Source organism: Chanos chanos, chromosome 10, assembly GCF_902362185.1.
Source record: "Chanos chanos chromosome 10, fChaCha1.1, whole genome shotgun sequence".
NCBI classification, from domain to species: Eukaryota; Metazoa; Chordata; class Actinopteri; order Gonorynchiformes; family Chanidae; genus Chanos; species Chanos chanos.
In genome coordinates this window covers 4736130-4760840 of record NC_044504.1, presented here as the reverse complement: position 1 = coordinate 4760840, position 24711 = coordinate 4736130, and the positions used below count along the sequence as shown (strand labels likewise).

General features: G+C 41.4%; 1 protein-coding gene across 1 annotated transcript in view; it reads right to left on the bottom strand.

Moving 5' to 3' along the window:
* Positions 1 to 24346, bottom strand: part of htr2aa (5-hydroxytryptamine (serotonin) receptor 2A, genome duplicate a) — a 26317-nt gene extending 1971 nt beyond the window's left edge. The window contains exons 1-2 of the mRNA XM_030786598.1: positions 23890 to 24346; positions 10099 to 10299 (exon numbers count right to left, since the gene is read on the bottom strand). Of these exons, the coding sequence (XP_030642458.1) occupies positions 10099 to 10299; positions 23890 to 24346 (658 nt within the window). The remainder of the gene's footprint in view (positions 1 to 10098; positions 10300 to 23889) is intronic.
* Between the last annotated feature and the right edge of the window lie 365 nt (positions 24347 to 24711).

Here is a 24711-nt window from a genome sequence, read left to right as displayed (position 1 = left end):
CCTTATACTCGTACACAGCTTTTTACAGCAGGCGTTTCCACATGGCAGCTTTATGGGGTCCTGACAGTGGGGCCTCCTCTGAGCGTGCTTCAGGCAACAGTAACAGAGAGAAACTCCGTTTTGGGAGTTGTAACGCCGAAAAACCTTGAGAGAGGGAGAGCTAAGAGAGAGAGAGAGAGAGGAGGGAGGAGGGGAGCCCAGTTTCGTCTGGCTAGCATTAGCCATTAATAGTGTACGGTTTGAATCATTAATCTGTTTTAAGGGAACCAAAGTGATATGGATCTATCGAAGTACAATCGCTGTGTAAGTACACGGTCAAAGAGTGTTTGAGTGCATTAGGGACATTTCTGAGGGGCTTAAATCAGACATGAAGTTGGGCAGAGGAAGCAGGTTAGCCTGGTTTATGCTTGTGCATTTTTGACACCACATCCAGTAGGCGATTTGTAGGGGGATGGGGGGGGGTGCCATCCCCCCCTTGTTAGCAAAATGACCAAAATGCATCCCCCTTGTTAACCTGCCATCCCTCTATATACTCTATGGAGTAGTGTCAGTGACCCTCTCCCACCTGTTAAAAAATAACAAATCACCGACTGGCAACATCCATTTGGATTGTCCGCAAACTTGCATACGTGTGTAAGGCTTTCATAACTGCTGCGCGTTGGCAAGTAGCGAGTTTGTGAGTAGCGTGTTTTTAGCGCGTTTTACACAAAATGTGCTGCAGACAGCTTCCGTGCACAGAAACTAAGCCAGACGTACCCATAGGTGAAAAGACAGCAGCCTCTGGTTAGGCTGGCACACTCAGGGACGACAGGCAGCAGATACTTAGCTGCACTGGCGGATCAATTATTGACCTCAGGACTGACAGACAAGGCTGCCAGTTTTCATTAGTTTGAGGGTCTGAAGCAGGCAGATCTGGATGAAAAAAAATATGCCGCTTCAGAGGACCTGGATATGGAAGCATGGCTAAAAGAGAGAGACAGAGGATAACAGAAGCGTCGAGGATTCCCTCGAAAACTTCTCCGGCACTCCGGCACCCAGACACTTCTCCTCGGTACCGCAGCTCCAGCAAGGAACAACGTCACCGATCAGGAGTGACTGCATGAAATGGGAGAGTAACCCCTCAGTGTACTGTCCCATTCTGCTCCTTTCACTGTGAAGCCGACCGAGGGAGAGCTTAGTAGGGACAGTCCCTCAAACGTGGGCATCTGTAGGGTCTTTATAAGTCACATCACTGCATAATAATAAACAGTCAAGTTTTTTTCAATAGAGTTAGCATCGCATCTTTCATACTAAAAGTCTGGTGTGCCCAGTGGGAAGTTCCTTACTGATGGAAAAAAAACCTCGTGGGGAGCCTGTTTTGGCTGCTTTATAAAGACGACAAATGTCTTTCGATTGTTTGTTTGGGTTTTTTTGGGGGGGGGGGGGGGGGCATTTTACTCTTTGAAGTGAATCTGCAAGGATTGTACAGGATTATCTTTACCAATAAAACCTCAAAGTAGCCTGAAATGAAACATGTCAGCTTTGCTTGTTTTGGTTTTTTTTTCCCTTTTCTTTTTTTGTAAAACTATCAAGATGAAACATCTCAGAAAGATGGATTGTTCCTTTATTTCAATAACAGAGCTTGATTATTCGGCTATACCAAGGAGTGTGTATTTAGTAACAAGTAGTACTTTATACAGTGTCTGCTGTATGTCATCACACCATTCACCAAAGATGATGGAATAAGTTTTTCACAGCTGTGTTTTGGAGGCTAACTTTAAAATTCCTCTGAAATACTTCAGAGATGGGCTGGAAGAGGAAACAAACAAACGCAAGACCAAAAAGGGCTGAGTAACAAGTAAGACTCTTGTAATCCACCGGTCTGATGTGCTAGCTGCATATTTGAATGTAAGTATGATTTTTAACTGAAGTGACACTTCTACTGATTGTCTGTAACGACTGTTTGCACAGCGTTAAGGGCCTTTTGGGTAAACGGTGCGATGTTTTGCTCCTTCATATTTTGCGAGTCTGCACTCTGTCATCAGCATTTTTGTTTTTGTTGTTTTTTTCAGAGTGTGGGATAAATTTGGACGGGTCACTGCTTCTCTAATCAGTCAAGTCGTGCTTGACAGAAGCATTAATCACTCGAGCTGTACCTGTTAGCCAGCTCCTGCAGGTCAGGTAAGTAACCCATGTGATGCTCATCTCTTCAGTGAGACATGGAGTGGCTATCAGTTCAATTGCATACTGAACCTTAAGATTAGTGCAGTCTTGCAGTGCAGTTCAAAAATCACCAACATTTGTTAATATATTTAGGATATGAAAAATATCTGATGCACCGCATTGTAGAGAAAGTCATTTTGTTCTTTGCGGTGAAGCGACTCTTTAAACATGTTTACCAACAGTCCTGAATGGACGAGTGTGCGTTAGCCTAGACATGAAGGTGGGTTTGTTTTTGAAGTCTGAATATTCGTTTGATTCCTAGGGAAGGTCTGTTAGGCACTGCCACGCAGGCTCCCGCGGCCCGTACAATTTGAGGATCTGCCAGATAACCTTCAGCACGTCAGCAAATCTGAGGGGCCCAAGGGGAACCGTGAGGAAGTAACAGATTACTCAAATACCGGGGAGCAAAGGCAATCTCAGATCACAACGGTGGCACTAAATCGGCGGGTTTTTTTTTTTTTTTTTTTCCAGTGACTCTCCAGGGGGTGGTGCTAAAAGTGGGGGTAGAGATAACTCCCCAGGTAGAGATGCCTGATATGGGCTGTACTTCTGAGGATGCCTGGGTTCTGGAGGCCTTGGCTGGGTCTGATAAGACTCACCTCTCTTCAGATTCCACACGGCAATGTGTCAAAACAGGAAACTACAAAAACCACTGCAAGTTGGCTTTCAAAAGGAATTCAGAAGTCGAGGAAACTATAAGGGCTTTTTAGGTCTCCCTTCCCCTCTCTCTCTCTTGGTCTCTCTCTCTCTCTTTCTCTCTCTCTGTCTCTCTCGCTCTCTCTCCCGCACATCTTCAAGAATTCCCTTTTCTGTTGACACACTTATTTTTCTCTCTGAAGAAGAGGTGAAGTGAAGGAACGCAACCGCCTGAAAAAACACAGAGCGTGAGCGCATCATGGAGGTGAGCAGTTTTTCACGGAGCGTAGCAACAGCTGTTGAGCAACATGGATGTTTTTGGTTTCATCTGCAGGTTTCTGTGACTGTTTACAGTTATGAATTGACATCATATCTTCACCCCCCCCTCCCCCAAGAGGGATTGCGCAGTATCAGAAGTTTGGCAAGTGTAGAAGATTCTGGAACTTCATAGGAGCAGATGGAGGGTTAGGAGTTTCAGAGGGAGATTTTAGGAATTTTAGACTGCCCATTTTTCAGTAACCTCCAATAAAACACTCCTAACCAAGCAGTGCTATAAGGAGTGTTTTTTTTAACTTCCACAGATATACAGGAGTGACACAAATATGCTAACTTTAGCGTGAGACTGATTTGCCCACAGCGATTTGAATAAATGAATGTGGATATGTTTGCCCTGACTGAGTAATATCTGGTGAGGCTGGTTCTCACTATAGCAGGTACCTCTGGATCACCGTGACTGTTGAGATAGCCCAAAGCCTTCAGCTCCCAAAATACCCACACCGATCTAAAATTCTTTTAATAAGGTGTTGGACTGGCACAGTTTCTGTTACTACCTTCTGGCTTAAAGTCAGGCAGATCCGTTTCCATGTGATGGCAAGTCTACAGGAAAAAAATAATGTTCTAACATCGTGACCTTGAAAAATGAATGTATTCATATCATGACTTTGAATCACATGCTCTTGAACGACTGTTTTTTTTTTCCTGCAAGTTCCAAAAAGCTCCTCTTTATGGCAACCGTGTGCCGTGAAACATCAACAAACTGAGCCGCTCAGGCGTCCGATCTTTTTTCCGCATGTCCGAATAATCACTCCTTCTTTGGTATTGATTAACAGCAGCTAAATTGTGTCCCCAACAAAAGCCCAAATATTCCTATACTGATACTCCACTCAGTGAATATCGCCTGAATACGAATGGTCCATTCCTGTGTGGTAGCCCCTGTTGGTCCAGATATTTTCGGAGTTCAGAGCGTGTTAGCTTTATGCCGCTGACGAGGTTAGAGAGATGTTGTCCCTGTTCTTAGAGTTTGCCGAGAGTACGCCTGTGTTTGTGCCTGCTCTCATGTTCACCGCTCTAACTGAATGGGCTTGATTAAGCAGAGGCAAAAGAATTTTCTGCGTCTGCCGCCGATCCACTTCTACTCAATGTATAAGTAGATGAGTGATTACAGAGAGAGAGGGAGAGCAGGACAACTGCTGTGAAAAAATACTAAATAAGAAAAGGGTTAAAAAGGGATCATTTTCTGTGATTCTTGCTTTTTAAAACCCTCAGACGGGAAGACATTTTGATTTGGGTCGCAAGTGTAGGAAATAACTCATTTAAAGACACTTCTAGCTCTGTCCACCATGTCTGTCCACAACACATTTCGAAGTGTTGTCTCTCTGGACCAATTGAGGGGGCTTCACTGAAGCTCTCTGGGAGATGTAGTTCTAACAGAAAAAGTCAGTGAGAACCAGAGAAAATGACTGAACAATCTCCAATAAAGAAATAAAAAAAACCCTGGCTTCGGGACAAAAGCACATTATAAACCAGTTTCCCATAGGAGCAAAAGCAAGAATGGCGCATGTATTTTTTCCATTCTAATCAGACACTTGTTAAAGTTATGGTAACACTAAGGGACACTAACGTCATTCTCTCCCCTACTGTAACCGCCACTGGGAACACTGGGCCTAATTGGTTGGAAAGCAGAACTATTTTCCAGAGCTTATTGGATCTCCTCAGCCTCAGCATTGTGTAATATCCTCTGTCTTTCACTCCTCTGTTTACAGAGGAGAGGACAGACAGAGAGAGGGGCGTGATTAGGTGCTCCGTACGTGACGATTACTGTTATTATACCCAAAACAGGGCCAATCATGTCTCTACAGACATCAATGAGTCTGAGAGCCGCTCATGATTCACAAGACGTGTGAAATTTTGTGTGAGCCAGATCCCCCATCTTCTCTTTGTCTAGTTCTCTCTCTCTCTCTCTCTCTCTCTCTCTCTCTCTCTGTCTCTCTCTCTCCTCAGAAGACTCCTCACCCCAGGAGTGAGTGACTCATCGGATTCAACATCCATGCAGACGGGTCAGTTTACAGAACAGCTCCGCTTTCTGAGAAGAACAGAACGATTTCGCCATCCATCAAGAGACGAACAAAGATCACGTAGAGTCGCTCTGCTCAGATGCACGAATTTTCCGCGACCAGGTCGGAGACATAACAAAGACGTAGGGCACGCAGAGGTCGTTTTCGGATCGGGAACTTTTGCTAGCTCAAGGCAATAAAATAAAAGCTGAAATTTCCAAGTCATAATGAAGAGAGTGGAAATGTTCAAACTCAGCTGGTTACTGTCCCTCCATTCAACCTAGATGACATTAAAAGTCAGTACATTAAATGTAAAGGCGAAAAGAGACCGCTGCAGTAGGGCAGTAATATTTGACTCAGTCAGGCAGAAACTTACTGATGTCATGTTTGTACGGCAGACATTTCTTGAAAAAAGCGGTGAAAGAGATTGGAGAGAGAAAAAAAAAAAGAATTGGAGAGGGACTTTGTGCTATGCCATTAAAATTTCCAATACCGGTGAACCCTTTGAGGTTCATGAAAATTTTTGGACAAGTAGGTACAGCGTTCACGGCTGTTTATTCCTCCGCTGTTGGCTGTAGAGACGATGCTTTCTTTGATTGCCGTTTGATTGTTGTGTTTTGTAAATCCTAAAGCTGTCTTAGCGTGAACTCATCAGAACCGTACTGAAAAAAAAACAGACAGCTTCTATAGGAATCATTCAGAACAGCATGAAGCTTCTGACTGGACCCTTCTTCAGCTATTAAGAACTCATGACCAGTGCTTCTCTCAGGAGACAAATGCGCGTTCAGACATTCAGCGGTGTACATACTCGTACATACTGATGTTTTAACACATTACTTTGTGAAATAATTATTAACGTCTTTTTTCTTAAAGTAAACACTCTCACTCACTCATTATCTAAGCCGCTTATCCTGATTAGGGTCGCGGGGGGTGCTGGAGCCTATCCCAGCGCTCATAGGGCGAAAGGTGGGGAAACACCCAGGACAGGTCGCCAGTCCATCTTAAAGTAAACAATACGATGGAAATACTTTTATTAATGGTGTCATTTGGAACAATTAGTAGTTTAATTTCTAAAGATGTTGTCCTGTAGCAGCAAACACTTTGGTTTTATTTATTTATTTATTGTCTGTCTGTTTGTTAGTTTTTTTAAACCTTTTTTGTCGCTGAGAGAGTATCTGCGTTGTGTCTGTCAACACCGCTGGGTCGTGAGTTCGTGTGACGGGGGGCTGGGAAGGGGCTAATTTTTTTTTTCTGTTTTAATTATTAATTTATTCTTTTATGGGGTTTGATAGATTCCTTCCGTTGTTTACTCTTTTGGTTCACAAAGATAATTTGATGTTTTCAAGAGCCTTACACACAGGAGAATACAAACAGATTTCAAAACTGAAATCGAAGTTATGAATTGTCTGGAGGATTCTATAAGCCGGCGCTGTTATAACGAGACCAAGTGTTCAGCGCCAAGACTGATTTCTGACCCGTTAGAATCAGACTGGAATTATTTTTGTGATTTTATTTTACCCGCCTCATTTCCTCTTTATATAGGTGCCCACTCACTGACTCACAAACATGAACCCACACCACATCACTCAGACATTCACACTCATTATGTCTGCTGACCGTGCCCCCTCTCTCTCTCTGTCTCTCTGTCTCTCTCTCTCTCTCTGTCTCTCTCTCTTTCTGTCTCTCTCTCTCTCTCTCTCTCTCTGTCTCTCTCTCTCTCTCTGTCTCTCTTTCTCTCTCTCTCTCTCTCTCTCTGTCTCTCTCTCTCTCTCTCTGTCTCTCTTTCTCTCTCTCTCTCTCTCTCTCTCTCTCTCTCTCCACGGACTACACATTTAACGCACAATCTGTTCTCTTTCTTGGTGGAGACATAATCAGTGGGATATCAGCCGGCCACAGTTATGGCCTCTTGGTTGTTCAGTGATTGGTCTCACTCTGTAATATTAAAGCTACAGAATATTCCTGCCACGCCTCTCTTATTTGGCTTTTTTTTTCCTTCAGACTCTCTCTCTGTCTCTCTCTCTCTCTCTTTCTCTCTCTCTCTGTCTCCCCCCCCCCCCCCCTCTCTCTCTCTCTGTCTGTCATGTTTGTCCCTGTTCTCATGGCCTTGTTCTCTCTCTTGACCTCCTTTTTCCAAATTTTTTATCAAGCCCCACTGTTGGCAAAAATTTCTCCCTCTACTCCTCTTTCACCCTTCCACTATTTCCCTATTTCCCCATTTCTCTCTCTCTCCCTCTCTCTCTCTCTCTCTCTCTCTCTCTCCCTCTCTCTTTCCCACAATCAAAATGGCAAAATGTAGTTTTGTGAGTTTATCTGCATGGCTGTTTACCAGTTTCTCAAGAAGCCCCTAAGTACTCCAGTACACACACACACACACACACACACACACTCACTCACACACACACACACTCACACACACACCCACACAAATCACATCACATATACAACTGACTTTCTTTTTTGTCAATATGTGCTCTGACTTTTACATTTTCTGAGAAATTAACCTCATTGGCAGACAGCCTTTGAAAGATAATGACAGCAATAGAAGTTGTTTCTCTTTTTTTTACAGCAAGTTTATTTCAGTCAGTTTATTTCAGCGTAAATGAAGGTTTATAATTATAATTTGTTGATTTGTGATGCATGTTGCATAGTTATATATGCTTTAGAATTATGAAAACTCCAAAGCCAGATTGCGGTTGTCAGCTGGCAAGGAATATCAGTTACCCATATCAACCACACTTCTATTATGTACTATTTACAGCATGTTAATAAGCAAACATTTATCAGTCGTCATGGAAGTTAATCTTCCCATCTGCATGATAACTGTTCCTACAATTTCTTTTTTTTTTCATCACAAATATGTTCTGAACCTAATTTTTTTCATGTCTTTATCAACCACGTATTTTGAATCTCAGTGTGTGAGGCCGCTCTTTGGGACATGGGTTTGTAGGAAGTGAGACACACTCAGATTCTGGGAAAACCCAGAAAAAAAACATTTAATCAGTCACCACGGGGACAGGAAAAGGTCACAAATCCATTTCTAAGCATTTTGGGCCTCGGCCGGTCAGACAGGGAAATGAAAGACACCACCCCAAAAGCAAGGTGTCAAACACACTGGGAAGGTCCAAAAAACACCCCCCCCCCCCCCCCCCACCCCTCAGTGAAGAGTATCCTGCAGGTCCCTCTGGCCTTGGCTGACGCCAGTGTTTATGAGGACCACACAGGATAAGGATGGTGTGTGTGTGGATGGATGGTGAGAGGGAAGTCACTGCTTCACTGCTCTCCAAAACGAAGAGGGCTGCTCACGTGTCTCCAGCTCGCCAAAAATGTCCTGGACGTTCCCGAAGGAATTCCAAAGGAACGCCAAGTGGACGGTTTAAGAGGAGAGCAGTGCAACAACGTGAAAAGAACAAAACAGATGATTATTATTATTATTATTATTATTATTATTATTATTATTATTAAGGGAAAAAACTCATCCCAGCAGGGTGAAAGGGATAGCGTGGTGCAGGGCTGCTTTGGAAGCGGAGCTCTCAGATGGCTTGAGGGAGCGATCACTTTGGGCGTCATGCTTGGGAAGGTCATGGTAAGCATCTGTGAGGTGAAACTCCTCACAAAAACGGGTCAAAGACCCTAAAAACACGGCAGTTAATCCACCGCTGAACAGCTGGATCAGAAGGCGGTTTTTGTGTTTCAGAACGGCTTTGTCAAAGGTCCTGACTGTACCCCTCTCATAATGTCATAGCGTGACCCAGAACCGGCTGTGTATGCTGGAACAAAGACTGGATCGAGGAAATGAATGTTGTGTCAACATGCTCAATGAAGATACAGAAAAAGTTTTCTATTTTGGAGTGTAATTTGTTTAAACTGATTCTCTTTATCTATTGTTGGGACTTTTATTTAATGGGATTCTCCTTATCTATTAATAGGACAGTTATTAGGTCAGCTCTCAATTCAAGTCCAATAATAATACAGGGTTAGACTTTATTATGAAAGAGTTCACAAACAGTTTCTCTCTCCCTGCCCTGTTGTGTGTGCCCAGAAAAAAACAAGAGCAGCCAACAGCCCACACTACTACACTTCAAAAATAAACCTGCCAACCATTACATGCCTCTCAGTCAGCCCTCTCTCCATGCACTGGGCGAGCTCTCACACAATGTTCCTGTTTTCCGTCTGTTTTTCAACCCACTGACCAGTCATCTGTCAGATGTCCCGCTGCCTGCGGACACCTCACCATATTTACAGCTAACTAAAGGAGTTGTTTTATGTATATATATATATATATATATATGTGTGTGTGTGTGTGTGTGTGTGTGTGTTAAATTTGTGTTAAACACTTCAAACAAACCAGGTGTCTCCACTGTAGTCTTACTGGATAAAACCAGTTTGAGCATATTGAAAGTAAAACCTTACTGGAGGGTGATGCAGCAAGGTTATCCCTGTCACCTCCCGCCCCCTGTTAACAACTTAAACTGGTTCTTAATGGATTTAGGGCAGATACTGGTTAAATTACAGCTTAAATGGACAGAGAAGAAAAACATTTCTGCCTCTTGTGTGACCCATAGAGTCCAGTCGTTTGGCCATGAAGACACCTGAAAGCTTGTTTCCTACATGTTTTTCATGATGTGGATTTACACTGAGGTTGCGCAACAACACGGATAATTGGAATATTTATATCCTTTAGGAGCAGGATTATATACTTCTGTCATGAGACAGAAATGAAATTACAGTGACAGAGAGAGCAACGCATCACTAAACGGTGTCACGTCGAAGTTTTATATAAATGTTATATTTCATTGTGTGATCTATGCGTATGAAACATTTAAGAGTTGTGGACGTCAGAGCGGAGGCTCCATCACTACAGTGCTGGTGTAACTGGGGTCGTGTTATGAAGAGGTTCATGCCTCGGCCTTCAGCAGAGGGCGTTTACCTGCTGAGATGGTCCAGACTGCGGTGATCTTGGCACGGGCTTTGGTGCGGGAGTTGGAGCGGCTGTAAAGGATGGGGTTTCGGATGGCGATGTAGCGATCCAGAGAGATGGCACACAGGTGCATGATGGAGGCCGTGGACAACAGGACGTCCAGGTAGATCCACACAGGGCACAGGTCAGAGGGCAATGGCCAAGAGTAACCTGCAGGAAAAAAACGGTGCTTGGAGTTTAACAACACACAAAGACACGCGCACACACACACACACACAGACATACAGGTGCACACACACACACACACACACATTTATACACGTAAAATTACTCCTTAATAACATTCATACCATACACAAAAAAACCACACACCCATGATTATACAGGTTTTACCCACACACAGACAAATATTCTTTAATGACACTCATACTACACACGTACACACAAATTTATGTAGTTTCCACTCACACTCACAGAAGCACCTCTCACTATAAACACACACACTTCTCAACAACTCATACTATAAACACACACGCACACACACACAAATTTATCTAGTGTTCACTCACACACACAGAAGCGCCTATCACTGAAAACAAATACACTTCACAACGACTCCTACTACTATAAACACACACACGCGCGAACACACACACACACACATAGACAAACACACACACGCGCACGCGCAAACATGCACACACACACACACACACAAACACGGGTTTATGAATCCTTTTTTAGCACTCTCACAGACACACTCAGCATATTTGGCAGTGATTAAAGGCCTAATCCTCTCCACTAGCTCAACTAAGGCTGCAGGATGCCCTGATGCTGCAAGTGTGTGTGTGTGTGTGTGTGTGTGTGTGTGTGTACACAAAAGTTCACTAAATCCCTTTTGAACGAAACTCTTACAGACACAATAACATCACACACTGCTCGGTTAAAACTTCTCTCCTCCATCCATTCTTTCTCTCTGGGGAAAAAAAGAGAGAGAAAAAGAAAAAAAAATAAAAGGCTTTAGTCTTCAGCTCTGGGCAGTGAGGCAGAAAATGGCCGTTTAAAGGAAAGTCATCAGAGAGACAGGAGAGTTAGGTTCACAGTGTCATCACAGCAAGGCAGAGAAAACGCAATGACAACTGTGTGTGTGTGAAAGAGAGAGAGAGAGAGAGATTGCATGAGATAAAACAGTTTTTATCTCTCTCTCTTTCTGTCTTCGTGTGTGTGTGTGTGTGTATTGGTGCAGATGAATATCAATCTGAAATCTGGAAGCAAACACAAAGAGATTTAATTCAAGCAAGTCTATATTTCACTGTCTGTGCGTTCATTTCAGACGTGTATTTACCACTGAGTGTACTCTTCCAAAAACAGAGAGAGAGAGAGAGAAAGAGAGAGCGAGAGAGAGAGAGAGAGAGAGGCTGAAAAATGTTCTAACATCAACACTGAAGCCCAGCAATACCCTGCACAGCACTTTTAAAAATTGGTTCAGTATTTGCCCTGCTGAGAAAAAATCTGCCTTGGGTTATTTTTTTTTTCTCTGTATACGCCTTGTCCATCTCATATCCCTGTGATGGACTGTGAATCACTCAAATACACCATTTAACTTTCAAACTGACAATCCGTGATAGACAGCAAATGACTTTTGTCTGCCGAGCACTGCAGAGAGCAGATGAAAATGGACAAAGAAAATGTGTCAGATGTCAATAATGTTACTCTTCAAACTACTAAAATGCAAAACACACATACACGCACCCACAGATAAACACACCTACACACACACACACACACACACACACACACACACACACACAAACCCTCCCTATGTATGCGCACAACATCACAAACTGAGTTACTACTTCACACAGAGCAGTACATTCAGTTTGAGAACAAGCAGAGGAACCTGCTTGGCTGCTTGCTAGTAACAGTAACATGGACCTGGGATGTGTGGGGGTTTTTTTGTTTTGTTTTGTTTTGTTTTAGCATTTTAGTAGAACGCTCTTTCTCTGTGATCTTAAAGGTTCTGAAATGCAGTGTGTATGTGTCTGTGTGTGTGTGTGTTAATTGGGGAGAATGTGATTTCGTATCTGCTTTTGGAGTTAGGTCATTATGTGACAGTGGCGTAAATGAGTACTTCAGATAAAAACAAGACGGAAGAGGATGCTGAGAAAACGAAAGGATGGGTGTGTTTCCGAATCACCACCAACAACAGGCACGATTCACACCGTAACCACTGTGGAACCATGGCAACAGAAAAAGAAACATTCACAATTCAGTAAAGTGGTCTCAGCAAGATTGGGTTGCTAAATCTACTTGAATACAATTGTAATGGTCGAATGACTATGATTAAAACAGACAGCAGAGCCAAAATGTAACATTTTTCAAACAAATCAGTTAGTCATTTATCATTAATTTCATGGAAAACCCAACCTTTGGGAACCTTTTTTTATGCAGAAACAAAGTTTAAGTAATGCTGTAAGAACGACACAAACATCGATAGGAAAACAAACTTTTCAAACAAATTTCAGTTATTTTACCTCATTTGCCAACAAACATTCTCATGTAAGTGACTCAACAGCGCACATGTAAATAATCATTTCAAAACAATACACATGTCACTCAGTCTCTAATGACATAAAGAAAAATGAGGTTATTATTGAATTTGGGGTAAATATGAATGGTCCCAAAAGGGGGTGTAGCGGAACACAAGTCCAGATGTGACATCCTGTGTTGAACAAGACCCTGATGGTTCTGATGAAAAACTAATGAGGTCCAGTGTACAGTGCAGAACACACTGAGTGTTTGTGTTTCTGTTTGTTTGTTTATTTCTCCCTCTCATTTATTTCATTTAGTCATGTTCCAGTCATACGTGCATCTTGCCATCAGTATTGTACGCTTGCTGAAGGCCACTGTAATAACTAAAACAGTTAGTTAACCACTGTAATAACTAAAACAGTAAGTTAACCACTGTAATAACTAAAACAGTTAGTTAACCACTGTAATAACTAAAACAGTTAGTTAACCACTGTAATAACTAAAACAGTAAGTTAACCACTGTAATAACTAAAACAGTTAGTTAACCACTGTAATAACTAAAACAGTTAGTTAACCACTGTAATAACTAAAGCAGTAAGTTAACCACTGTAATAACTAAAGCAGTTAGTTAACCACTGTAGTAACTAAATCAGTTAGTTAACCACTGTAATAACTAAAGCAGTAAGTTAACCACTGTAATAACTAAAGCAGTAAGTTAACCACTGTAATAACTAAATCAGTTAGTTAACCACTGTAATAACTAAAACAGTTAGTTAACCACTGTAATAACTAAAGCAGTTAGTTAACCACTGTAATAACTAAAGCAGTAAGTTAACCACTGTAATAACTAAATCAGTTAGTTAACCACTGTAATAACTAAAACAGTAAGTTAACCACTGTAATAACTAAAGCAGTTAGTTAACCACTGTAATAACTAAAGCAGTTAGTTAACCACTGTAATAACTAAAGCAGTTAGTTAACCACTGTAATAACTAAAACAGTTAGTTAACCACTGTAATAACTAAATCAGTTAGTTAACCACTGTAATAACTAAAGCAGTAAGTTAACCACTGTAATAACTAAAGCAGTAAGTTAACCACTGTAATAACTAAAACAGTTAGTTAACCACTGTAATAACTAAAGCAGTAAGTTAACCACTGTAATAACTAAAGCAGTTAGTTAACCACTGTAGTAACTAAATCAGTTAGTTAACCACTGTAATAACTAAAGCAGTAAGTTAACCACTGTAATAACTAAAGCAGTTAGTTAACCACTGTAATAACTAAAGCAGTTAGTTAACCACTGTAATAACTAAAACAGTTAGTTAACCACTGTAATAACTAAATCAGTTAGTTAACCACTGTAATAACTAAAACAGTTAGTTAACCACTGTAATAACTAAAGCAGTAAGTTAACCACTGTAATAACTAAAACAGTTAGTTAACCACTGTAATAACTAAAGCAGTAAGTTAACCACTGTAATAACTAAATCAGTTAGTTAACCACTGTAATAACTAAATCAGTAAGTTAACCACTGTAATAACTAAAACAGTTAGTTAACCACTGTAATAACTAAAACAGTTAGTTAACCACTGTAATAACTAAAACAGTTAGTTAACCACTGTAATAACTAAATCAGTTAGTTAACTACTGTAATAACTAAATCAGTTAGTTAACCACTGTAATAACTAAATCAGTTAGTTAACCACTGTAATAACTAAAGCAGTAAGTTAACCACTGTAATAACTAAAGCAGTAAGTTAACCACTGTAATAACTAAATCAGTAAGTTAACCACTGTAATAACTAAAACAGTTAGTTAACCACTGTAATAACTAAAGCAGTAAGTTAACCACTGTAATAACTAAAGCAGTTAGTTAACCACTGTAATAACTAAAGCAGTAAGTTAACCACTGTAATAACTAAATCAGTAAGTTAACCACTGTAATAACTAAAACAGTTAGTTAACCACTGTAATAACTAAAGCAGTAAGTTAACCACTGTAATAACTAAAACAGTTAGTTAACCACTGTAATAACTAAAACAGTTAGTTAACCACTGTAATAACTAAATCAGTTAGTTAACTACTGTAATAACTAAAGCAGTTAGTTAACCACTGTAATAACTAAAGCAGTAAGTTAACCACTGTAATAACTAAAACAGTTAGTTAACCACTGTAATAACTAAAGCAGTAAGTTAACCACTGTAATATCTAAATCAGTTAGTTAACCACTGTAAAGGATTCCATGCACTCAAGCTTTTTTGTGTGTGCGTGTGTGCTGACTGCAGCACAAAATTAAAAAAATATGTTCCAGATTCAACTTTCATATTTTATGCCATGTGTTAAGAGGTGATGTGGCAAAATCCTCAGTATTATATATACCATGTTAAAATTCAATCCAAATGTCAACCTGGTAACTAATGAGTGTCTACTACATTTTTTTTTTCCTGCATTAGGAAAAGAATAGGATTCATAGATAGCAGGTCCATTTTTGTTAGGAATTTGTGAGAGATCTTTCAATTGCCTTTGTGCATTTGGGAATCAGTAGAGTGAAGGACTCCAGCCACTGAGAAACCATAGTGCAGTTTATTAAAAGTCAGTCAGTCAAAATTGTACTCTTCAAGAGTGTGTGTGTGTGTGTGTGTGTGTGTGTGTGTGTGTGTGTGTGTGTGTGTGTGATGGATTGAGGGAAAGACACTGAAGGACAGAGAGAAACTGACAGACAGAAAGCCAAAGTCCTTCAGACAGTGAAGCTAATTGCGTGCACGCTTGGGACAGGCTAATTATCAGATGACTAATCCCTGCTCATTAAGAAACAGCAGAGCAGATCTGTTTTAGCATCACCTCTGTGTTAGCTACAGTAACTAGTCACACATTACTGAGCGATTTTAAATATGTTCGGCATGCCGCCTGGTCATGTTCCTCCATATGCTTTCTAATCTGCATACTGCTTTGAGATTGCTTATGCTTTCTAACCTTGACTGGTACTTAGGATGAGCATACGTCCTCTTTTTCCCGGACATGTCCTCTTTTTCGGACCTAAAAACTGCGTCCGGCCGGGATTTTCTAAATCGCCAAAAAAGTCCGGGGATTTGGCCTTTGCTTTCCACAGTCGCCATTCGTTGTGTGTGCGTTTGCATTGACTTTGACCTTTTTCTTTAGGTCCCGCCCTCTCGCACGCCCCCAATGGACGGTTGTGTACGCTATCATGCCATAAACATTGGTTAAACTGCATCTCATTCATTACCGTTAACACCGCAGCAACAGCCAAGAGACCTTAAGAAAGCTGTAACGCCACCAAAACTTGAATGGAAAGAAATAAGGTCATCTTGCCACTGTTATGATGCTAGCAGTTATTTATCTTATGAAAGACTAGCTGGCTATGTATTGCGGCAGTTAAGTACACATGCAGTTTCACATTGCATTTTCAACCATCAGCTTTACATGCACAACGATAGGATCCAAAAGCGACATACACTTAAATTTCCCCGTTAGTTAGGAGGGGTGTGCATCACCGCCTTTTGTGACCTTTCAAAAGTGCTAGTACGCCACAAGTTTTGTGCAACCTACAATACCTCATAACAAAAGAAGAAAAAAAACGTGATTGATGTGGAAATGGGGTGGACGCTAGACCTGTTTCTTGTCACTGGGATTGATCTCAAACTGGTTTACCATTGCACAAAACCAAAGAAGGAGTTCAACTGTGACAGAGAAATATTTGCCTCTAGCACTGTTTCCATAAACAGGATCAGTAAAAAAAAAAAACATATAAATAACACTAAACAATGTAATAGAGTGGTAATAATAGAGGTATTACACCTTAATGGACATTCAGCTTTAATTTTCTGTATTTAAAATGAAGATACTAACGGAACAGCTGCTCACACTGCATCTTAGCCCTGAGCTTAAAAAGTTTTTAGCCCAGGGCTACAAAAAAAAAAAGAAATCATATTTGCTCTTTTTGCGTGTGTGTGTGTGTGTGTGTGCGTGTGCTAACGGCAACTTGAGCCCCAGGCTAGAAAGCTCTACCCTGCAGCAGGATTAGTGTCAGCTCTTCAGGGTTAATCTCAGGAATCAACTATAGCACAGCCTGTGAGAAAAGATGTTTGTTGTTCCGTAATACTTCGCTTTTAGCATCTGTAATAGTGTTGCATGCTGCACTGTGATACTCTGTCATGACGATTACACAAAGTAAGATCGAGTTCACTTTGTTAGCTTAGCTGAAAAGAGTACTAGAGGGTAGTGTTATGGATAGATAAAAGGTAAAACATTTGTCACCTGTTTGTTTGTGGGATGTAGTTAGCCTAATGCTTCAAGAAATACACTTGAACCCGCTCAGGGCAATACTTTACCTCAGTGTCAATGAAGGTGGCTCTGGACTAGCATTAGCCATGTGTTAAGATTAGCCTCAAGGCTAAAGTCAACGTAATGTGAACAGTCCTGTATTGTATATATATATTAATCTGAAACGAGAAGATGAAGAAAAAGCCAAGTTTCTTAAAAGAAGAGGAACAGAAAAAAAAAAACAAGCTAAAAAGAAAAACTGATGTAAAATGAAGACACTTAGCTACCATTGATTTACTGAGAGAACAGAGCAGCTAAAAATATGATGCTCATTGGACACAGACCACTTCAGTTATGTAAAAACTGAACAGCCATAGTGAAGCTTTCAAAGCGCGCTAATCAATGAAAGTGGACTTCTTTCAAAGCACTCCTGCTTAAGGTTTGAAATTCGATGAAAGAAGAAGGCTTTTAGTGTGTGAGTCAGACAAACAAGGCTCTGCCCATTGGCCAGAAGTGGTGTCTAAGTGTTTAGACAGTTTGGACTAGTTAGACTGGTGTCCATCTCTTTAATGTCACTCTTTGTCTCCTGCAAGTCAAGTCAGATCTTCTGTTATGTGTTTTTATAGGTGTGTATGTGCTTATGTGTTTATCCCTGTATTTCTGGGAGGGGCACACACACACACACACACACACACACACAGTTCTTTGACAGATTATGTGGAGGTGGTGATGGTTAGAAGGGAGGGGTATTGGAATTTCATTATTGTAATTATAGTACTTTGGCCTCCTGGCAGCTGCCCTCTTTTCTTTGAACTCTCCTGAACCCATCTTCTGCTTCATTAAAACAGGCCTGGATCCAACAGGCTAATCACCAAGCTGACAACTCTCTCTCTGCCTCTCTCTCTCTTTCTCTTTCTCTCACTCACTCTCTTTCCATCTCTCTCTCTCACTTTCTCTCACTCTCCCTTTGCCCCTAAATTTGTAAATTTAACAGTCTAATTCAGGAGTGAAAAGACTTTTTTTGTGTTGTGTTGTGTTGTGTTGTGTTGTTGGGTTTTGTGGGGTAAAAGGAGGCGGTTTGACTGTGTAACTGTGTCTGACTTGTTGTGTTGTGAATAAGGGGGGTCGTTGAAAATAAACGGTCAGACTCTTGGAGATTATGATGACTTACAGCAAATCAATTCACCTGCTGCGTTCAAATTCACGGGAGAACCCGTTCCTTCGGCCTGTTTCCATGGAAACACGTCAAAGACGCAAACGTCTGTAATAAAAGGTGCTTATAGTCATGAATGAATGGATGGATGGAGAGATAGGTGTACATACGAACGGATGCATGAACCGACAAAGTGCATGAACCAGATGGGTAAGTTTAGAAAACATGGTAACGACAGAAAATGGTTGGTAGACACCGTCTCGGAGTGTCTGCATTCCTCTAATGTCTGGGATTGCCAGTTCGATGCCAGCTGTGCCACCCTCGCTGTCTCTGGTCGACAGAACATATCTAGCTCTGTTCTCTCAGGCGTTTATTGTCACACAGGGTCAATCTCTCTGCACTGCTCATCTGTGTTCAGTGATGACAAAGCTCTCCTGTCCTTCACTGCTCATCTGTGTTCAGTGATGACAAAGCTCATGTCCCTCACTGCTTATCTGTGTTCAGTGATGACAAAGCTCTCCTGTCTCTTACTGCTCATCTGTGTTCAGTAAAGATAAAGCTCTCCTGTCCCTCACTGCTCATCTGTGTTCAGTGATGACAAGGCTCCTGTCTCTCACTGCTCATCTGTGTTCAGTGATGACAAAGCTCCTGTCCCTCACTGCTCATCCGTGTTCAGTGATGACAAAGCTCCTGTCCCTCACTGTTCATCCGTGTTCAGTAATGACAAAGTTCCTGTCCATCCAGCTCCTGGTGACCATGCGGGAATAGTGATCTCCTCTGAGCATGCCCTGCCACTTGACCAACCTACCTACGGCATGAGAGAACATGCAGGGACAGAGTTCAGTTCTCTAAGAGGAAGGAAGCATACGCTTACCTCACTCATCTCAAAAGACATGGCAAATCCAAAACCGTCTGTATATGTACGTGTGTTGTACATGTGTTGTGACCAGGTGAACACGATTGAATGGGTTTGAATAGAGGCCTTTTATTGACTCTCAGTGTGGCATTGGCTCCTAGTGGAATCAATGAAACACTCCACCAGAGTGTAGCAACTCCTTCAGCCGTCTCACAGTGTCTTCACACCAAGGCTCACCATCACCACGACAACCTGGAGGACACACATATTCTAAAGTCCCTTATTGCCATGGTAATACATATCAAACTCGTTGGTGCCAAGGTAACCGTAAGGAGTTTTATTGCATATTTTACTCCACAGGCTGTTCCTAACGCTCTGTTTGTCTGACTTATGCTCTGGAGAGACCTCAGCAAGAGCGAAAAAATGTGTTCCCACTGTCTTTTCCTGTTTCGCCCCACTTTGTCTCTTTCCTGTATTCCTGTATATCTGTGTGTGTGTGTGTGTGTGTGTGTGTGTGTGTGTGTGTTAGAGAGAGAGACACAGACAGAGACAACTGCATTGTGGAAATATTTTTTTGTTTTTCTTACAAAGAGCAAAAGACCTCTGCAATGTCATTCTTCGTCTGTTTAGCACGGCTCATTCTTTTTTGCTCTATCTTCCTTTTCGCCTCCAAAACGCACAAAACCATCTGTTTCCAGAGGGACAGACTCAGGAGAAGAGAAATATCAAGGAAAGAGAGAGAAAGAAAGGTAAGAGAAGATGAATTAGAGCAATGGAAACTGGAAGAAAAAGCAACAACAAACTACACAGTGAAAAGGGAGAGAGAGTGCAGGAGAGATTACACACAAAAAAAAAAAAAAAAAAAAAAAAAAGGAAGAGAGAGCGGAACAGGTGTTGGTCTTTCTCTGCTCACGACTCGGAAAATTGAGCCGAAATTTTGTCAAGCACAGACTTGGCCTATGTCTGCGTACGACAAAGCCATGCTCTCCAAATTCATCGCAAGCCTAAGAGATTACAACTATTTTTAGCTCTAGGATGCGATGCTACGAGTTCCTACTCAGTTCTTGGTCTCCTCCCACAACTCTGATTATGTCTCTTCTCTTCTCTTCTCTTCTCTTCTCTTCTCTTCTCTTCTCTTCTCTTCTCAGTAAAACCCACAAACACAGGGCGTAATGAACACCAGTGTTCTCTCTCTGCTGTGTAAGCTGATGCATTTCAGTCTGTGAGGGCTTGATCTATCCCCAGGTCTTGTATAAGTCATTGTCTCGTGAAAACCTACCTGCACTTTTATGGGTAATGTTTAAGATTCACAATAAATCACTGCTTCCTCTTGAGAGTATCTTGGAAACAGCTGAAGTCTCCACGGCCAGTGAAGAGGACAAAAGTCTGTCTGTTTCCTGACAGAGGACTTCAGAGGACATGTCAAACTCTCCCCTGCGTCTAGTGAATTTTAGTGGTGTCCGTCCAGAGCGCAGACATGTGACTGTAATTACAAGCAGTCCCAAAATTTTCCATCATCATCATTGTTTTTAATGAGGTCTTTTGTCTGCCTGTTAATGCAAACTGCATAAATTGGCTGCAGAAGGCGTTCTCTCTCTCTCTCTCTCTCTCTCTCTCTCTCTCTCTCTCTCACACACACACACACACACACATACACACGAACACACATACACACATACATACACACATATACACACACACCCTAATAAAGCGTGCGGGCCAACATATTTTAATACAAGCATGTAGACACACATATGATTAATACACACACTCAGATACATACTAACACACACACACACGCACAAATGGGTACATGCTGACACGCATGTACATGCACAAGCACAAACACAAACACACACACACACACACACACACACACACACACACACACAAAATTGTTGTTAAATCTATTTATCACTCCTTGGCTCTGACGCTAATGAAAAATAGCTTTAATAGGGCTGCAGTAAAAAACACTGACACATGACATTTTCACATACAGCAGCTACACACACACACACACACACACACACACACACACAGACAGACAGATGAAAACAACACACAGGGTGACGAATATTACCCACTGAAAAGAGAGAGAAAATATAACAAAGCACAGAACATGTTTGGATCTGTGTGAACTGAGCTGACCATTAAAGAGACTTTTTACAGGGCGTGTAGGGGAAGAGTTACGGTGCAGGGGGAAAACTTGTGGTCAGTTGTCAATTTAACTAATGAACAATAATTCACTTTATTAGCTCTCAACTGTCAATCAGTTTTTGCAGGGATATTTTTCAGTCTAGGAACTTCGGTTAATTCCTTGAATAGAGTTTGAACACGAATTAACCTCAGCCATGAGAGCTGGGTTTTACAGGATGGAGGAAATAAGAAAACAGTTTGAACGAAGAGAGACACACAGAGATGCTTCACACACTCCCAATCTCTCTAACTTGCAACGACGAAGCTGTTTTTATCAAAATCACACATTCCTCATTAGTACGACAATGCTACAGAAACATGTTTAAATATTAGCCTATGTCAAAATTACAGCACTGCCCAATACCATAACACTAAAAAATTCTCCAAAGCCACTCATTTATGTACTGAGTCTGAATCACAATAACACACTCATGTACTGTTTCAGTCGAAAGGACATATAATCAATATAAAAATGCAACGACATATATAATAAACGGCCAGTAACCCGTTTAAACATCGCCTTTACTTCATAAGTAGCCCGTTTAATTTCGTCAAATAAGCTCATTTGAGATCACTCTCAGTCATAATAATGTTTTAATGATATCTTTGTTACTGAGGCACATTCAAATAGAGCCTCCGCAGCTTCGGTGTCTAGACAGCACATGAGAAGTACCGCTCACTCGTTTAATATCGCGGCATAAATGTAACTCACATAAAAAAAAAAAGTTACAGCCGCAAATTTGATTCATACCACTGTGGCAGACTGAATAATATCACTGTGGCACTGTGTGTCTGGACCTCGTAAAACGCACTGAAATAATGACATAACACGCGTCTCCACTTTTGAAATACGCGCTCTTAAATATTACCGCAACACCGCCACAAGACTTCTAAATAGGATCGCAAATATTGTAACGGTTCTAGTAAAACAGTATAAGGATATATATAAATCACAGAGCCAGCCTACTCTCCTAGTAAAGCACAACCAGACAATTAAAAATACACGACTAATATTGCCTAACACACTCGTAAGATAACCGTTATGTATTTGTGTATTTGACTCCATTGCTCCTCCTCAAAGTGCGAGGCAGTATGGAGGCATTTAAGTGTCGCGTGCTTGCGTTTTGTTGCACGGCACTGAGTGGCATTTGAGGAGCGTGCGGGTCCGTGAACTGTTAAAAGAACATGTACGCCATAGCTGAAAATACCTCAAATTTGGTTTGTTCCACTACTTTCAAAGTTTCAAAATCTTTATCTATGCCGTTTGTAGCGGCAAATACTTAGACACACACAGATACTGAGACACTGGACCTGTTCAGAACCTCAGAAAATTGCAAAAAGACATCACTTTTATAAACATCACCATTATATGTGTGTGTGTGTGTGTGTGTGTGTCTGTGTGTGCGTATGTGTGTGTGTGTGTGTGTCTGTGTAGAGTATATGATTTCATCTGCATAAGGACAGAGGTAGACGTGGCAAAAGCAATATATCACAGCTATGAGCAGGAGTCAGATGGAGAGAAAGAAATCATATTTCATTGAAAGCCATCATACAGAAACTATTCAAAAAGGAAAAATAACCTATTCAAACTCTTCTTGAAAAAACTCTTGAAGGAAAAATGACTCACAAAAAAAGCAAAAAAATATGGCTAGTGCAGATTCTAATCAATACTGAACCCAAACATTAAAAATCTTTTGAAAAATGTTTGCCCAGAGAGTCTGTAATGGAAAAGGCTAATATCTGAATAGCAGATGGATCATCTACATGGTAGATCAGGAGTAAGAAGCCATAGGGTGCCCCACAGATCTGAACCCTCCGAAAAGCAAAAAAGAAAAAACAAAAAAAAAAAAACCCCAAAACCTTAAATGGCCATAACTGTGAATGCTACAAAAGTGGACTGAATGGAAGTTTTAATCTGAAACTCTGAGTTACTCTACATACGTTTTGGAGTCACTTCCATTGTTTTAAAACCTTACGCAGAACTCCCAAATGCCTGTGCTTTCATTTTACTCTAATTCATTGGAGACTCAGTCCATTTCTTGCTCTGTACAACACACAGCTCAGTGAATCATTGGCTTACTACATTACACTGACATCAATAACTAACTGAACTGCATCCATACAAAGAATTCTATGACCTATGTCTTTAACTTATGAATTCATCCAATAATCATACATGCTAAATTAATGCTTTTTACTGATCTATATTTATCTAATCTAAAGTGGGGTTTTTTTAATTCTATTCGTATTGTAAAGACAGAACATGTTTAATACTGATGGTGAATGTACTGGTGCTAAGGGTTTGATGATCTTCTCTGATAAAGTTTTAATGATCTGATGATGAGGTAGGCCAGTGGGGTGATGGAATTTCTTATGATCTATTGAGTTAATGTGTCTGAAGTCAAAATTTGGGGGGAATTTTTTCTTTTTTTATTTTAACAACCCATAAAAATCAAACTTGATACCGCCAGCACGCAAATTCAGCATAAGTAAAGTTAAAGCATTCCAACATTACGAAAACAGGAAACTGGAACGATTTCAGCGTTGCAAGTGCTGGCAATAAAACCCATTAAATTATTAACATAAAACCACCACAACCACATCTGAATTACATAACAGTGAACGAAAAAACTTCAGCTCCTTAAACACGGCCGCCATGGCAACACTGTAAACATCCCTTACGTCATACGCTTATCATCTAAATAATGTAAACCAAACCAGCTATCACTAAAACTATCAATAAAAGTATTCAGTACACTTAGTTGTAACATTTCACTCACCATAGAGTATGGTCACCATGGAGACAGGCATAACCAGGAGGCCCAGTAACATGTCTGCCACAGCCAGTGACATCAGGAAGTAGTTGGTGGCGTTCTGTAGCTTCTTCTCCAGACTGACGGCCATGATCACCAGGATGTTCCCCGTTACCGTGACGACCACCACGGCCAGGATGAGCAGCGCCGCCCAGTTCTTCTGAACCACGCCCTCGCCGCTTCCCTCGGAAACACAGTGCAGGGAAGCGGCAAGCCCCGCCTCCTCGCTGGAGGTCCCGCTGAGTGACAGGTTCCCAAACAGCGATGTCTGGAAGATTCCGCTCCTGTTACAGCCGGCCGTAAAGTTCTGGGCTTTACTTCCCAGCATTCCGGTTTCTGATGTGGGGGGCCAGGGGACGGGGTTAAAGGGCACAGGGGTCTCTGAGGTTGCGACGTGGTCTGAAAAATTCCCACGCAAGTTCATGATGTAGTCCTATGCTCTTACTAGTCTCTGACAAACACACATATGCATGTATGCATGCACTCACAGAGATCCCCTCTTTAAAAATGAAGACACACGCAGGTCGGTTACCTGAGAAGAGGGAACCATGTCATGGTGTTTACTTTCCACTAGGGTCTGTCTGTGACATCCATCACTGCAGTGTGAGCCCAGAGTTCAACCTCTCGCTGCCCAGTCTCAGTGCACTCTGTCTAGGGCAGGGGAAGTGGAGCATGCCCCTGTCAGTTCACCTCCACGGCTGGGAGTCCAGCCGGGATCCGTGCGGACACTCATTTCGGAGAGGAGGAAGAGCTTGCATCAGAGCTTGGTTCAGATACAGGTATTCCAAG